This window comes from Chiloscyllium plagiosum, unplaced genomic scaffold, assembly GCF_037043375.1.
Source record: "Chiloscyllium plagiosum isolate Xiang-an unplaced genomic scaffold, Cpla_swu_hap1 HiC_scaffold_26, whole genome shotgun sequence".
Taxonomy (NCBI): Eukaryota; Metazoa; Chordata; class Chondrichthyes; order Orectolobiformes; family Hemiscylliidae; genus Chiloscyllium; species Chiloscyllium plagiosum.
Genome location: NW_028270164.1, coordinates 33356268 through 33373798, shown reverse-complemented (window position 1 = coordinate 33373798; position 17531 = coordinate 33356268). Strand labels below are relative to the sequence as shown.

At 40.2% G+C, this 17531-nt stretch overlaps 1 protein-coding gene across 4 annotated transcripts in view; it reads right to left on the bottom strand.

The window, feature by feature from the left end:
• Positions 1-17531, bottom strand: part of LOC122563223 (metabotropic glutamate receptor 4-like) — a 1237105-nt gene that overhangs the window by 690134 nt on the left and 529440 nt on the right. For all 4 annotated transcript variants that reach the window (XM_087973618.1, XM_043716807.2, XM_043716804.2 and 1 more), the window contains exons 4-5: positions 7321-7456; positions 5941-6095 (exon numbers count right to left, since the gene is read on the bottom strand). In XM_087973618.1, coding sequence (XP_087829744.1) covers positions 5941-6095; positions 7321-7456 — 291 coding nt within the window. The remainder of the gene's footprint in view (positions 1-5940; positions 6096-7320; positions 7457-17531) is intronic.

Here is a 17531-nt window from a genome sequence, read left to right as displayed (position 1 = left end):
CTTAGCACATGTTCTCTTACCATTAATTTAAACATCTTAAAGAACCAACTGAGGTTATCACAAAGGACTTCTCAACCTCTTCCCTTACCTGAGGTCAGGTGAACCACAGGTTAAATCATCACCAGTTTCTTCTCTCTGATAAGAGAGCAGCCCCTATGATCTGGTCAGACTATAGCGACGCAACCAGCTTAAAGAACCAAGTATAACTCTCTAATCTGCAAACAGAAGCAATACTACACAGCTTCCTGCACTATCAGTCCACATACTGCAAGCAATACTTGTGCAGAGATATCCAGAGCCAACCAGCTCAAGGATGCTAACAATCATTTTGTGAAGACCCTAAACGTTGGTTCTCACGCCTGGGACACCTTACTCAACAACAGAGGGAAAAGATCACATTATCTAAGGGGCTGGTCTGCACCACAATGATCAATGGCTTGATAACAGATGCCAACACCAAAGACAGCATTCCACAATGACACCTGATAACCACTTTATATACAGCTATAGTTGCAGAATCTAACTTTCACACATTGGTCTCTCCAGTCATCAGCAAATAATGAAATAAGTTTCTCAAATGGATTGAACCTGTTGCATGTTCATCATCTTTTGGAGGTGGAAGACTGGTGCTGGTGTTGGTAAGCAGCAAAGAAGATATTAACAGACTTCAAGAGAACATAGACAGAGTAGTGAAATGGGCTAAAACAGGGTTCTTGAAATTAATCAAGCAAGCTATCATGTAACATATTTTGGTAGAAAGCATGAAAAGAGACACTAGAAAGTAAAAGTACAATTTTAAGGAGGAAATTCAAGAACAACAATACCTGAAGGAGAATGTGACAATCAAGGTTAATGAAGCAATTAATCGTGGGATTCTGGGATTTATAAAGGTGCAGAGTATCTTCCCAGTAAATTCCTTATGCCAACACAGCATAATGTTAAAATCTCTATGAGAGCCAAATGTTAGCTTTCATTGTTCTAGTAGTTTTTCTCATTCATGTCATTTCACAACCCGATCAATAATCAGGGTATTGGTCAGAATGATTGCTAGCTCCCTCTTCAAATCAGTGATCTCAATGCCCAAAACTAAAGCACCTGCACAAATACGACTTACAATATCTGGACTAATAGTGCAAGAAGTGTGAGATGTTAGAGGAGGAGGGGCAGAGTCAGAGAGGGGGAGTGTGAGAGAGGCAGAGAGAGAGCATGAGTGGGAGTGAGCTTGAGCAGGAGTAAGAAAGTGAGAGGAAGAGTGAGAGAGAGCTTGAGAATGAGAGAGAGAGAGAAAACGGGTGAGAGAGAGAGCTAGTGTGAGAAAGAGAGAGTGAGAGAGAGAGGGAATGAGAGAGGGAGTGAGAGGGAGAGTGAGTGAGGGAGATGGACAGAAAGCAGTGAGTGAGCGTGACAGAGAGGACACAAGAGCAAGTAAGAAAGAGAGCAAGAGAGTGCGAGAGCAAGCACGAAAGACAGTAAGAGAGGGAGCGCGCGAGAGAGAGGGACAGCGTGATGGCAAGCACAAGTGAGTGACAGCGAATGTGTGAGAGAGAGCATGAAAGCAAGAGAGAGAGAGTGAGAGCACGAGTGAAAGCAGAAGAGTAAGCGTGTGGGAGTGTGAGAGCACGCAAGGGTGAGGAGGAACGCAAGACAGTGAGGGAGCACGAGAGGGAGTGGGAGTGAGAGAGAGGGAGCGCGAGGCAAAAAGGGAGTGAAAGAGAGAGAGGAAGTGAGAGAGAGTGAGGAAGTGCAAGAGGGAGTGGGAACGCGCGAGGGAGTGGGAACGCGCGAGGGAGTGGGAATGCACGAGGGAGTGGGAACGCACGAGGGAGTGGGAACGCGCGAGGGAGTGGGAACGCGAGAGGGAGTGGGAACGCGAGAGAAAACGGGAGCACAAGAGAGAGAGGGTAAACACGAGGGAGAGGAAGTGCAATAGAGGGAGGAAATGGGAGCACAAGAGAGAGAGGGTAAACACGAGAGAGAGGAAACGCAATGGAGGGAGGAAGCACAAGAGAGGGAGGGAGCGTGAGAGAAAGAAGGACCAGAAGAGAAAGAGGAAAAGAGAGAGAGAGAGATAGAGAGAGAGAACATGCGAGAGTGGGGTTGAGCATGAGACAGAGAGGAGAAGCACGAGAGAGAGGGGGGGAGTGTGAGAGAGCATGCAAGAGAAAGGAGCACGAGCACACAATCGAGTGAGTGATGGTGAGTGCAAGAGAGAGTGAGCAAGCACAAGAGAGGGAGAGAAAGTGTGAGAGAGGAAGAGCAAGCACACGGGAGAGCAAGTGTGAGAGCAAGTGTGAGAGCAAGTGAGCACGAGAGGAGAGAGTGCGAGAGAGACAGTGCGAGAGAGACAGCGCGCGAAAGAGTACGCGCGAGAAAGAGGGAAAGCACGAGAGAGAGGGAGTGTGAGAGAGAGTGAGAGAGCACCAGACGGTGAGAGAGTGCAAGGGTGTGAGAGACAACATATGCGCAAGGGGGAAGAGAGTGCATGCAAGAGGGATAGTGACTGAGAGACCGACAGAGAGAGTGACAGAGACACCAACAGAGATAGTGAGAGTGTAATAGTGAGAGAAAGTGAGGGAGAATGAATCAGTGAGTGAAAAATATTACAAATGGTATTCCTTTTCTCCACATCTCGCTTGCATCAAACTTCAAAATGTGTGGTTGGAAATTTGCCATGTTCTTGTATTGATTAATAGCTGCGGGGACACATAGTCACAAGAGTAAAGTGTATGACTATTCCAAAAGGTTTGCCACCAGCTATTGATATGCACCAGACACAATAATAAAAGCAAAAAAAAAGTATTAATCCAAGCATCATCAGCAGTCTACTCATTTCAATTTTACATGTGTAACTTGCCAAGGTCAAATTAGTCTCTTGCCCTCCAGTTCAACAATACTCCTTTTCTTCACATGGAATATGCTGGAAAATATAACAAGTGCTGAACTTGAAGGCTAAACAGTGTATATATTTGTCCATACCAAGTTTAAAACTGAGCAATTGATTTTGCTAGATTTATACTGAATTACTGTCCATAGAATTTTCCAGCACAGGAATAGGTTGTTCAAGTCAAAAGGACCAATGCTCTAGTTGTGGTTCTAATGAGACACCTGTCACCTTATTTCATCTCAAACTATCGAACATTCCTCCTCCTCTTGTGTTTTGATGAATTTACATAGTGTCTCCTTCAAAGCCCCAATGCTACTTTTCTACTTCAACCAGTACGCTAGTCAGTCCCACATCCTTACAACAAGTGAATAGTAAAGACAACAGTCATTATTCCCGACTGACTCACAAATCAAAGCTTTGATAATATATTGCAAGAAGGATATTCAGTATCCTTTCGAGGCCATGGTCTTTTTATCTAAATTCATTTGCGGGATGTGGAAATTACTGGCTGAGCCAGCATTTGTTGTCTATCAATAATTACCATTGAGAAGGTGGCTGTGAGCTGCCTTCTTGAACCATTCAATCCATTTTGTCAAAGCACATACACAATGCTATTACAGACAGAGGTCCAGGACTTTGACTCTGCAACACTGAAGGGACAGCAATATATTCCTATGTTAGGATGGTGAATGAATTGGAGCCAAACTTGCAGGTGTACTGTTCCCATTATTTGCCCTTACCCTTGTATATTCAAGTGGTTTGAAATTTGGAATGTGCAGTCAAAGGAGTTTTGATTAATTGTTTGCAAGTCCATCTTGAGAATGATGTGCACTGCTGTTACTGAGCATGGTGATGGAGAGAGTGCACGTTTGTGGATGCAGAGGCAATTGAGAGGGTTTATGATATCAACCTTCATAAGTGTTGTTTGAGCAGTACTCATCCAGGTAAGTGGGGAATATTACATCACATTCCTGACTCGTACCTGGTAGATCATTGACAGGTTTTGGGAATTCAAGAGGTGAGTTGCTCCCTGTAGGACTCCTAGTCCCTTGCATGCTAATATGGCTAGTACAATTCAACTTCTGGTCAATGATAACCCAAGGATATTATTGGTGTGGGATTCAGTTAATAGAGTGTGTCATTCAATGTCATGGCATAATGGTTACACTGTCTGGTGTTGTGACTTGTCACTTGTCAGCCTAACCCTGGATTTCATCCAGGTCTCATTGAATTTGGATATGGAGTGCGTCAGTGTCTGTGGAGTCATGAATGGTGCTGAACATCGTGCAATCATCACAGAAAAACCCATCTTCTGACCTTATGATGGGGAAGAAGGTCATCGATGAAGTTAATGAAGATGGTCTGATAATTAAGGAATACACTTCCTCGGTCTTTCACGGTTTAAATATTGTTTTGTCAGAGTAATTTTCCAAATTGCAATGTGCTTACCAATTTGCAGTTTTTGTTTATCTGTATACCTTATTTTAACTATATATTAATTATGTTTCAACATCTGCAAGTGGACAGCATTAATTGAGGCTTCAGCCGGACACATGTAAAGAGACACTAAAACTGCGGTGTGGTTGATTTCAGAAATCTATGTTTGTAATGTTTCATTCTGTTAATAAATAGAAGTCTGCATAAAGATTGGCTCCAGTCTCCAGTTACCAACCACTGTCTGGAGTGTGACACATTATTCTACTATTGTTTTCAATAGATGAGAAAATATATTGTTTACACGGACAACATTTTTAAGCATCAATAAAGATATAGAGCGGCTATGCCTATTGTAGAATTCATCAAGTGAATTCCACCATTGGCCCCACCAAAGCTTACCAGGTCAGTTTGAAGAATCAAAGAGATTGAACCTCTGATTGTTTGAAGTGTTTGTTTAGTATTTTTCCTTTTAAACAGAAGGATACATGTGCTGATATTTAGCAGAATGAGGGAGGAGGGATTTTCACTGTGTAAGAGGACTGTTTTAAGTGTAAAATAAATTTAGTGCCTGAACATCAGAGTACAGGTCCCAAATGTCAGCCTGTTACCAGCAACATACACTTTGATTACACTTTTAGATCCTGATTGAAGATCAAAGGACAAGAACTCCTGACCAAGAAAATTGCTACCGACTAACCTCTCAACATATGCCAATAGTTTGTCCTGCCTTTAAAGTTTTTTATTTTTTTTCCCTCCCCAAGTATAACAGCTAAGACTGGACCAGATGTATGGAGCTTGAGGGACACTGAAACACAAAGGTCGGAAATCATATACATAAGTTGAACTTTAATATTATGAAACACACCATTATGTGTAATCATGATACTGTGATTTGCTACAGCAAATTAAGTGAAGAGGCTGAAAGGAATTGAAGATCTGAGTGCCAGCACATGGTATCTCATTATACACTGCAATCTTGCAAGAAGAATTCACCGAAAGTGCCGAGGGTAATATGTATCAAAACAATTAGATATAATTTTTCTGCCTCACAACATCTTAAATTGCTTTTTTCTGAGGGTCGTTTCACTTTTGTTAAAGGAATTCAGAACCTTTGCACTCAAGCTAGATTCTATTCCTGTCTGAAAAAAACCCACAAACATCTATTTCCAGCAGGGATTCACTCAGCCATGACTAGGACAGGTCGGCCCAGTCTGCTGGCTTCCTTTCCTTTGGGCAAGGATACTGAGACTAATTAAATCAACCCTAACCCCCACCAAATAAGAAATCTAGCTGGCTTAACATAAACAGATCAAAGCTGGTGATTTCCTGGTCTGGAAAAACAAGTCTACTGGCACATTGTACAGTTACTGTTCGATTTTATTTTGCTCAATGCATGAAGCAATGAAATGACTATTGAAAGTCAAAACTAATCAAAACCTTCAGTCAAGGGATAGTTTATCATTTGCAATTGCAGCCAGTAGAAGGTTGGTGGAAAAGCAAATCACAGTTTTAAAAGAATAAGAAAATTACTATTTGTTATTAATTTGCGTTTGTTTCTGTGAATAAGGCCAGAACAAAATAAATCTGTTTGCCTGGATTTCAAGGCTAGATTCTCTCACCTTGGACTGAAACTCTCCTTGGAAGGATAGTGACAGCTCCCACAGCTACATCCTCCTGTTGTAGTACTGGTGTCACTTTGGACCCCCAACTGTCAGATCCAACCCATAAGAAGTGGCCTGTCTGATTGGCCCGTTTTGTCGCTTCCAGCACCCGTCTACACAGTAAGAAAAAAAAATGAAAGTAATTACTTTAATACATATTTGCCAGGAGCAAAAACTATGCCTTGGGATGTGGCACAAAAATTGATTACTGCACTTTGAAAACTAATTTGGTCACAGTACCTATTGAAGAACTGCAATCTATTACTTGACAAGTAAGTTGTGAATGATCCCTTAGGTAAAAAGCAGCATTACTGGCATTCGTAGCTTTTTGACTTATAATTACTTTTGCTTTTTTTAAATTTATCAACTTTTTAAATGACTGAAGGGTCATTTATCAGTCTTTCTCGATATCATCTTTTAAGAGCAAAGTATCATATAAAAATCAATTTACATCTTGGCAAAATAGGGATTTATTATAGTTTAGTTGTACATGTTGTAATGTGTTGTCTGTATTAAAAAAGGTGGATACGTGAATCAGTTGATTCACAATAATTGGATTAAGTAAGCAAAGTTTTATGTGATGGATTAGCTAATGTAAAGTTAGAAAGCTGATTTTAATAAATACGTTGTCTATTCTTTTCTGGGATACATCACATGATGTTGTGCCTGAAAGCAGTTAAGAATGAGGAGCCCTTGCAACCACCCATGGGTCTCATTGGGAAATATGTTAGAGGTCCATTCTAGTTTATATCCCTCTTCTGTGCAGCATTAAACTCTCTTCCATCAGCTCAAAATGTATGCATTACTCATTTAAACTTGTGTCCCTGGTCAGCTATCATAGTTTGATTCAAAGTTATTTTCTGGATTGAACTTTTCTATGTCCTTGAGAAATTCAGCTCCTTTTAAGAATACTAAACCTAAACTTCTTTGGTTTTCCTTAAGCCTCAGCCATTTAGCTTTGGGGAATTAATTTTTTTATTCACATGCAAGATTTGAAAAGGATCTTACATTTCAGTGGTTGCACAACAGTACTCGAAGTGTGGTCAGACCTGTACAGTTTCTGTATGGTTTTGTTTGATTTCCTTAACTACTTCTCCTTCTAGCTATATTGTTAAGCGTTTGTCAAAATCCTCAAATGTGACCTTTTGCTATATCACTCCTAATCCTGGAATATGGTTAATATCTGTTTTTTCTAATCAACAGCTCTGCCAAGCCAGTCACTCACTGCCTTCTATGATTTAGCTGTCTGCCTTTGCTTGCTAATATCTGCAAATTAAACCATCTTACACTGGGCTTTATAAATGCAATGTCTCTTTCATCTGCATTATCAAGACTCACCTAATGTCATCTTCATTCGCAAATATAATGACTCCGCGTGCGTTGGGAGTTTCCAATAGACGCTTGATAATTTTATCAAATTCTGCTCGTTTGGGATCTCGTGGAATCTTCAATGACTGGGCCACACAGACTCCCCCTGTAGTGAACAAGTACAAAACATAAGACACATCTCAAAAAGACAGAGCTGCTGATTACATTCTGCACAGTGATACAAGTAATCACAGCTTTTCATACCCAACCAGTTCAAAAGTAGGACATCCACTGATTAACTGTTAATTGATTAATCTAGTAATCAATGCAATCAGGAAATGTAAAATTACTTCAGTATTAATGTTGTCAGAAAATACTCAAGACAAAAGGTTCAATGAACGAGTTTGTCATAAAGATTCTCCAGGCTGTCAGACAGTTCATAGTTAGATAAGTAGAGACAGAGACGCAACAGAGTAGGGGAGGTCTTTTTTTTAAGTTGAAGAAAACATCCTCTACAGTGCAGAACCAAACCCAGACCATATGGTAGACAAAATCCATTAGGAGAGAGCAACTCAGGGGCATATCCATAGAGATAGATCCATTCGTGGTTACAGCTCAAAACAGGAAACACTTCACCATCAAATTATACAATTGTTTCAATGTGTGACAGTCTCTGGTGATCAAAGAAGATCCAATATAAAAAATGAATTACAAAAGAAATTAACCATAGAAAATCTAAAGAATCATTCATGAAAAGACAGGACCTGATACCCTCTCACCAACTATACTATCAGAATTAATCCCTTTACAAAAACAAAATTGAATTCTGATAACCCATTTTCACTAAGATCATCACAATGCAAAATGGTTTATCACTCCAGATTTCCTGTATGACTTTGTCATAACAATGATTTTGGAGTGGAGTTGCGTTACCTTTTAAGAAAACTCATTATAATTGATTTCCATGGGTTTTATGCCAAAATGTCGCTACCCGAAAAGATCCTCAAACTTCAGAGATACTTCTGCTGGAACCCTCTGTCACCTATTCACACAGCTGTGTTCCATACAAAAGGTTAATGCATTGAAGGTTTGTGAATTTATGTGAATATTGCATGACCATTGACTTACAGTTTAAAATATTGGCACACCTTACCTTGGCACACTTGGAATATTGTGTACAGTTCTGATCGCCCCCATTACAGGAAGGATGTGGAAGCATTGGAAAAGGTGCAGAGAAGATTTACCAGGATGTTACCTGGTCTGGAGGGAAGGTCTTATGAGGAAAGGTTGAGAGACTTGGGTCTGTTCTCATTGGAAAGGCGGCAGCTATGGAGGGATTTGATGGAGACATACAAGATGATCAGAGGATTAGATAGGGTAGACAGTGAAAGACTTTTTCCTAGGATGATGACGTCAGCTTGTACGAGGGGGCATAACTACAAATTGAGGGCTGATAGATTTAAGACAGATGTCAGAGGCAAGTTCTTTACGCAGAGAGTGGTAAGGGTGTGGAATGCCCTACCTGCTAATGTAGTCAACTCAGCCACATTATGGAGATTTAAACAATCCTTAGATAAGCACATGGATGATTTTGGGATTGTGTAGGGGGACGAGCTGAGAATAGTTCACAGGTCGGCGTAACATCGAGGGCCGAAGGGCCTGTTCTGCGCTGTATTGTTCTATGTTCTATGTAAGTTGTCTCAAGTGCAGAGTAACTTAGATACTTGATTGTGATTTTCAGCCAAATTTCTTGTCTTAACATTTCTAACTGAGACTCAATTACACTTCACCAAAGTACTGTCAGTTCTGTGTACTTCATATTTTTGAATGCCCCACCACCCCTTCTCCCGACCTCCCCAGCTCTCTCCAGCTATCCACATCCTCAAAACATGAAAGCAGCTGGGCATACCCTGCACTACATGATAATGGAAGATTAGGAGGAGCAACAGAAACATGAGGCTCTATTAGCACTGATTCTATGCTTGTTTTGCGCAGCTTTTACATTTTGCTGTAGAAAACTGACTTTTCAGGAAGTTCTGACATCCTTCCTCATAGTTTCTGATCAAACTTTGACAATCAGAAATTTTGGATCAATTTCTTAGTGTCCAATCCAGAAAGTCTAGCTCATCCACTCTAGTTCAAAGCTTGGAACTCTATGTTAAGTCAATTGGACTGAATTATTTTTTTTCCCCTTTCAGATTCTTGGAATATTGTGAATCTCTAACTACAAAAGTACATGCTTCGGAATATTACATGAGATGTGACCTTATTCTTCAGTAATTTTTATTTGTGAAATTGACATGTCGCTTCAGATCTGACTAAATAAAATCAATAGAATAATAACATACTGAGAATCCTATGTTGATGTAAACACACAAACATTTCAAATGTCGTTTTAAAGATTGCTGATAAAATTGTCATTTCTATTGCAACGTCAATTATGAGTAAATCACACTAGTTTACATACACAAGTAATCTATTAGAAATTTAATATTATATATTAAGTTCTTCTGGCAAATACTCACTTAAAAAAAATATTGTGCTGAAAAGTCAGTTGTGTTTTCAACTGGGTAAAAAGCATTTGGAACCAGAGGCCAACAAGATAGCAACTATTGATTGACTGGAGGAGACGATAGTGCTCTTGATACAGCAGTGCAAGTCGCTTTTGGGCATCAGTCACTGAAATTGAGACCACAGTGCCTGACTGATCAACAGTATCAAAAATTATTCAGAAAACAATTTCAGTGCTGGAATGCAAGAACTCAACAAGAATTGATACAGTGCAAAGTGAATGAGTAAAATTACGATATTGGAATTATCACAAAATAGCTGGAGTTTTTCATTAAATAATGTTGTGGGACATGACAAGATTGTTTTTTTTAATACATATAAATCATGGCTCACTGACAGCAAAAGAATAGTTATGTGTGTCTAAGCTCCCAGAAGGAAAACCAGTAAAACTTGCAAATTACATATTCTGTTGCGACTCGCCTTATACACCTCAAAACAGGCAGTATAATCAATACATTCATTTCCAATTATTGCTGCTTTGTTCCTTCTGGGTTAGGATGTGACTTGCAGACAATTCTTGTTAAACTTTCTACTTCAGTGCATTCCAGGAAATGTGCTTCTGGGATGGGAGTTACTAACATTATCATTGCAAGTTGCTGCAGTCATCACATTACACAATGTTGAAGGGAGTAGACAGTCAACTTAGCAGATGGAATCCTGATCAATGGACCGATTTGCTCGAAACAGTTCTGAGGTTCTTGACTGTAATTAAAACACCCATCCGTGCAAATAGATATTTTTTCCTCATCACATTTTTGGTCTATGACTGTATGGTAATAGAGACATTAAACAAGCTTATCATTATGTAAATGACTTGCATGAGAATCTAGGAGGCACTGTTAGTAAGTTTGCAGATGACACAGAAATTGGTGGCCTAGTTGACAGTGAAGAAGGATATCTCAGAGTACAACAGGACCTTGATCAGATGGGCCAATTGGCCGAGGAGTGGCAGATGGAGTTTAATTTGTATATATCTGAGGTTTTACATTTCAGTAAGGCAAACATGTGCAGGACTTATACAGTTAATGGTCGGGCCCTGTGTAGTGTTGTCAAATAGAGTGACCTAGGGGTCCAGGTACATATTTTTTTGAAAAGTTGCATCACAATTGGACAGGTTGATTAAGAAGGCATTTAGCGTACCTGCCTTCATTGTTCAGACCCTTTGAGTATTGGAGTTGGGACATCATGCTGAAATTAGACAGGACGTTGGTGGGGCCACTGTTGAAGTAGTGAGTATAGGTCTAGTCACCCTATCACAGGACAGATATTATTGAATTAGAGACAGTTCAGAGGAGATTTACCAAGAGGTTGGTGGGACTGGAAGGTTTTATACAGATATGCAGAGTTTTTTTTTCACTAGAGCGCAGGAGGTTGAGGATCAACCTTCGAGAGGTTTATAAATCATGATGGGCATAGATAAGATAAATAGCAAAGGTCTTTTTCCTAGGATAAGGGAATTCAAAACTAGAGTTTATATTTTTTAAAGTTGAGAGGAGAAAGATTCAAGAGTGACCCAAGGAGCAACTTTTTCCCACAGAGAGGGTGGTTTGTATGTGAAATGAACTGCCAGAGGAAGTGGTAGATGCAGGTACAGTAACAAGATTTAAAAGACGTTTGGATAGGTAAGTGAATAGGAAAGGTTTAGAGAGTTATGGGCCAGATGTAGGCAAGTGGGAGTGGTTTAGTTTGGGAAACTTGGTTGTCATGAACTATTTGGATCAAAGGGCTTGTTTCTGTGCTGTATGATGCTATGATTTTAAGGTATCAAATGGCGAGGCGAGCTTCATAGAATATGCAGCTGCGTTTTCTAATGGCCGAAGTATATATCTGGCTGTTCCTGTTCATTTTTTGATCAATGGTCGCCTTCAGGATGTTGATGGTGGGACAATATTCAAGAAATATTAATACCTTTGAATGTCAAAGGCAGGTAGTTGGGATGTCTTGCTGTAAATGGTCATTACCTAGCACTTGTGTGGCACAAATTTAGCTTGACACTTATCAGCAAAATCTCAACATTAAGAACTTATGAAATAGGTGCAAGAGACCATTTGGCCTGTCAAGTCTATGAATTCCATGGAAAAGTCTCCCATGCTATTGCTTTGATCCCAGCTGATATTACTATTTAACAAGAAATGCTGGAGATCACAACATGTCAGGCAGCATCCATGGATAGCCAGCGAGCTAATGTTTCAACTCTTTTTCAGAGCTCTTTCCATGGACGCTGCCTCACCCGCTGTGTTCTCTAGCAGTTTTTGGTTTCAATACAGATTCCAACATCTGCAGTAATTTATTTGGAAATAATTAACAGGAAAAAGTTAACATACAAAATATATGGATTTTAATATACACAAATCACACATCATATGATGTGATCATAACTAACTCAACCTGCTTTCCTATCATTTCCCGGAGAGATCAGAATCAGTCTATCTCATCCTACAATATGTCCCTAAATAGAGTATGCATGATTTTCTAGAGTAGATAATTAGATTAGATTAGATTAGATTAGATTACTTACAGTGTGGAAACAGGCCCTTCGGCCCAACAAGTCCACACCGACCCACCGAAGCGCTACCCACCCATACCCCTTACCTAACAATACGGGCAATTTAGTATGGCCAATTCACCTGACCCGCACATCTTTGTGACTGTGGGAGGAAACCGGAGCACCCGGAGGAAACCCACGCAGACACGGGGAGAATGTGCAAACTCCACACAGTCAGTCGTCTGAGTCGGGAATTGAACCCGGGTCTCTGGCGCTGTGAGGCAGCAGTGCTAACCACTGCGCCACCGTGCCGCCCACGGTGATAATTCTGAAAACATTTCTCATCTCAGTCCCAGATGGTTAACTACTTGTTTTAAAGCTGTGCCCGTTGTTTTGGAATCCCCAGCCAGAGGAACCATTCGTTTGCCCTTTCACACTCATTAGAATCTTGCACATCACAATGAGATCAAATTTCATTCAACCAATCTGCAAAAAGGGGTGCATGCTGCTCAGACTCAAGTCACAGAACAATGCTCCACAGAAGCTCTGCTGGACTGCCTCCAAAGCAAGCACTGTAAATTCTTGCTAAAACATTGTAGTTGCTTTATTGAAAAGTGTTACATTAAATGAAACAATGTCAAGGAAACAAGATTTTTCCCATTACAATAAACGTAAAAGCTGTAGTTTAAAAATCACAACAGCAGGTTATAGTTCAACAGGTTTATTTGGAAGTACTAACTTTCGGAGCGCTGCTCCTTCATTGGGTAGCTGTGGAGCAGGACATAAGACACAGAATCCATAGCAAAAGATTACAGTGTGATGCAACTGAAATGATACATTGAACAAACCCAGATTGCTGTTACGTTTTTCCTCTTTTAGAGTGAATTGCAGGTTTTGGTTCACTAATATGTAAATCCCAGAACTTCTTTTAAGTCCCATTCTCGGATAATTTAAGGTTTTATTTAAAAAAGGTAACATCTCAGTGCAGACAATGAATTAAAGGTGCGAGGCTAAAGTCTGTCTGTATCCCGATCTTGAGTCAGACTGGTTCTATTTCCAAAGTGGAAATTACAAAATATTACATGGTAAATTTGCACCCCAATACGCCAACATTTTCATGCACAAGTTAAAGCAAGACTTCTTTGTGGCACAGGACCTCTAATCGACGCTACACACTAGATATATTGACGACATTTCCACCCTCTGGACCCATGGTAAGGAGTCACTGAAACAACTACACAGTTTCATCCTCATCATCAGACTTACCATTCACTACTCTTTAGTATCGGTCTCATTCTTGGACACATGCGTTTCCATCAAGGATGGGCACCTCAGTGCTTCACTTTATCACAAACCCACGGATAACCTCACGATGCTGCACTTCTCTAGCTTCCACCCTAAACATATTAAAACAGCCATCCCCTACAGACAAGCTTCCCGCAAACACAGGACCTGTTCAGATGAGAAGGAACATGACGAACATCTGAGGGTGCTCAAGGATGTCTTCATAAGAACAGGGTACAATGCTTAACTCATTGATCACCAGTTCTGACATGCCACAGTGAGAAACTGTAATGACCTCCTCAGGATATAGACATGGGTTGCAACCAATTGGATATCCTTCTTTGTCCAGTACTTCCCGAAAGCCGAAAAACTACTCCATGTTACGTGTAGCCTGCACCATATTATCGATGAGGATGAGCACCTCGCCAAGACCTTCCCTAAGCCTCCACTTCTCACCCTTAAACAACCGCCAAACTTTAAACAGATCATTGATCGCAGCAAACTGCCCAGCCTTCAGGATACCACACAACTCTGTTATTGCAAACAATGCAAGACATGTCAGAGTGTCAACACAGATATCCCCATTGCACATGAGGACACTACCCACCATGTACATGGCAGGTACTCATGTGACTGCCAACATTGTCTATCTCATATGCTGTAGGCAGTGAGGCATGGTACATTGGCGAGACCGAGCAGACGCTACAACATCGGATGAATAAATACCGCACAACAATCACCAGAGAGGGGTGTGCCCTCCCAAATGGGGAACATTTCAGCAATCAGGGACATTCAGCCTCGAATGTTTAGGTGACCATCCTCCAAGGCGGACTTCAGGATAGGCAACAATGCAGAGTGGCCAAGCAAAGGCTGCTAGCTAAGTTTGGTACCCATGAGGTTGGCCTCAACCGGACCTTGAATTCATGTCACACTATGGGTGACCCCATTACACTATACATTCTCTCACACACACTCTCTCATACATACACACACCACACTCTCACCCACGCACGCATCCTCTCACAGGCTTACACCCCATCACATTCTCACGCACACTTTAGAAAGCTTGCGCACACACACACACCCCTATGGGGTGAATTTGTATTTGCAGAATTATATTTGTAGATACATTCTATTTTGCTCAAAACATGCACAATCTGCAGGCTGTCAATGCAGGCAGTCAATCCATGTAATATTTGTAAATTCCACTTTGTAAATAGAACCAGTCTGACTCAAGATTGGGATACAGACAGACTCTAACCTCACACCTTTAATACATTGTCTGCACTGAGATGTCACTTTTTTTTATAAAACCTTAAGCTATCTTAAGAATGTGACCTAAAAGAAGTTCTGGGATTTGCATATTAAAGAACCAAAACCTGCAACCGATTCTAAAAGATAAAAGACTTTACAACAATTTAGGTTTGTTCAATGTATCATTTCAGTTGCAAGACACTGTAATCTTTTGTTATAAATTCTGCGTCTTATGGTCCTGCTCCACAACCACCTGATGAGGGAGCAGCGCTCCAAAAGCTAGTGCTTCCAAATAAACCCGCTGTACGATAACTGGGGGTTGTGAGATTTTTAACTTTGTCTAACAACTGCTCCTCCACATCATCTCTCCCCATAGATACTGTAAAAACTACTGAGTTTCTCTCACACTATTTCTTAATCAGATCATAGTATCCTCCTTATTTTGCCTCAACTTATAACAGGAAGTTACTATATACCTCTACTTAGCTCATGGAAACCAAAACTGGGCACATTGAGGTGGATCTCAGTAAAAATGTATACAATTGTAGCAGAATTTTGTTGTTCTTAAATTGCCAAACCTCTTACTGAAAGTCATCAGACTATTTGCTGTGAATGACTTGAAGTTTCTTCATACTAAACGCTTGTGTTATTTGTACAAGTTCACCTAAATCTGTTTTATGCCTTTCAAAAATATCTCTTGTATTGCAACCACTCCAAAAAGTGTGCATTTTAGGTGAATCATCTAAACTTACAACTATAATTATTCATAATTGATTTGCACGATACTGAAAATTCTTGAATGAATTTCAATTAGGTGAAGCTCACATCTTAATTATGCTTTTTTTCACAGCAGCAAAATACATGGTAGAATGTGCAAGTGCACACAAAAATCTTACAGCCCAATTAAGTATGTTTGGTGTGTTAAGAGTACTTTTAGAATGTTAGAAAGCTACTTTGTCCACAGAATGGTCCCGTAAAAAAGCAGTACATTTTTTTTAAAATGTAGTTTAGTTAAGTGATATTAGTTTAAAGATAATACCAATTAGGACAGTGCAACAGAATTTACCACAATTCCCACTTAACTGCAGCTTTCCTCGAACTGAACTCCACAATGACAGTTTTCATCAAAATCTGCTCCCAGATTCAATCAGAGACCAAAAAAAACTGCAAATGCTGGAACCCAAAGTAGGCAAGCAGGAGGCTGGAAGAACACAGCAAGTCAGGTAGCATCAGGAGGTGGGTGTAACCCTTCTTCAGGAACGATTCAGGCACCATGGTCTTTTTTCCAGTTATTATCATTGCTTTTCACAGCTTGCCTGCAACAGATATGTGCAACTGATAGATTTGTCCTTTGTCTGGTTTCAAGGAGTTTCTATTTCCTTAATAATCTAAGATCACATCCCACTTCCCAAAAGAAAAACTGATTTGTTAGCTTCACTTCTGTTTACACAATATCTTAAAACTCAAAATTAGAGACCAGTGTCAGTACGCTCAATAAAATATTTGACAAACTATGTGTGCAAACAACAGTTCACATATGCTTCCCCATTCGTGCTGCAATTTAACGATTCCATCACAACATATGGCCACTTCACCTAGCGATCCATTTGTCTTTTAGCAAGCCACAGAGTCTTGCCATCACCTATAACTTCTCAGGCACTGATACACAAAGAATGACAAATAAACTCAGCCTCTGTCTGTTGACACTGGTTTGTAGAAATGGCCTCCTTTGAACTGTACCGCTGCTGCTGCCCTCTGTTACAAAACTACAGAGCTGTAATAAGCATGTCATGGGCAGGCCTCATTTCAAGTATTTGCGCTTATTATGTTGGTTCTCAATTGAGGAACAATCTAAGGAAGCATAATTGAGACCCACTGAGAGAGCAAACCTCTAAACTGTAGAGAATAATCCTGCTGCAAAAATATTGCAAACAAAATGCTTCCCACTAAGATGAGAAATCAGCCATGAGGACTGAGTATCTATGGACATATTTGCAGAAGATCAATTCAGTCCCTCAAATGCCATTGTTTATCAATTGAGCTTCCACCTGATAAGTTTCAGGAAGCTTTATAAACCCAAGGGTCTTTGTTAAAGTCAAAGGGTCTCTTAAGATCTCACTAACTGAGAAAATTAGTATTTTGTAATTGGTAGCAAATCTCTCTCAAGGGACTTAATGCACGCAGTCAAATATGCTCAAGTTACATGTGGAAATTGTTTACCTTAACATGACTTTGTAATGCACTGACATTTTCCCAGGTTTAAAACCCCCACATACTCCTCCAGTTTAGATTTCAGCCCATTGCCTGATGTCGCACTTGATGTTGTGCTCAGATCTCTGGAACGGGGCTCAAATCTTCAACATCCCAACTTTGAAGGTGAAATGTTATCAATGAGCTCTGACGGGCTCTCATTATAATGTAACCATGGCATGCCTATTGTCTTTTAGATATATTAAAATTCATTCAAATGTTTTAACCAAATATATGTTAACACATGAACAATGACAGAAATGTAAATAAGATATATACTTGAAATCATAATGCATTTGAGAAAATCATTCTGGAATCTCCATGAAAAGATAAGGAACAAGAGAGGGAATCATTTTGTCAAATTTGCAGTACCAGCAAATAAATCACCGAGGTTAGG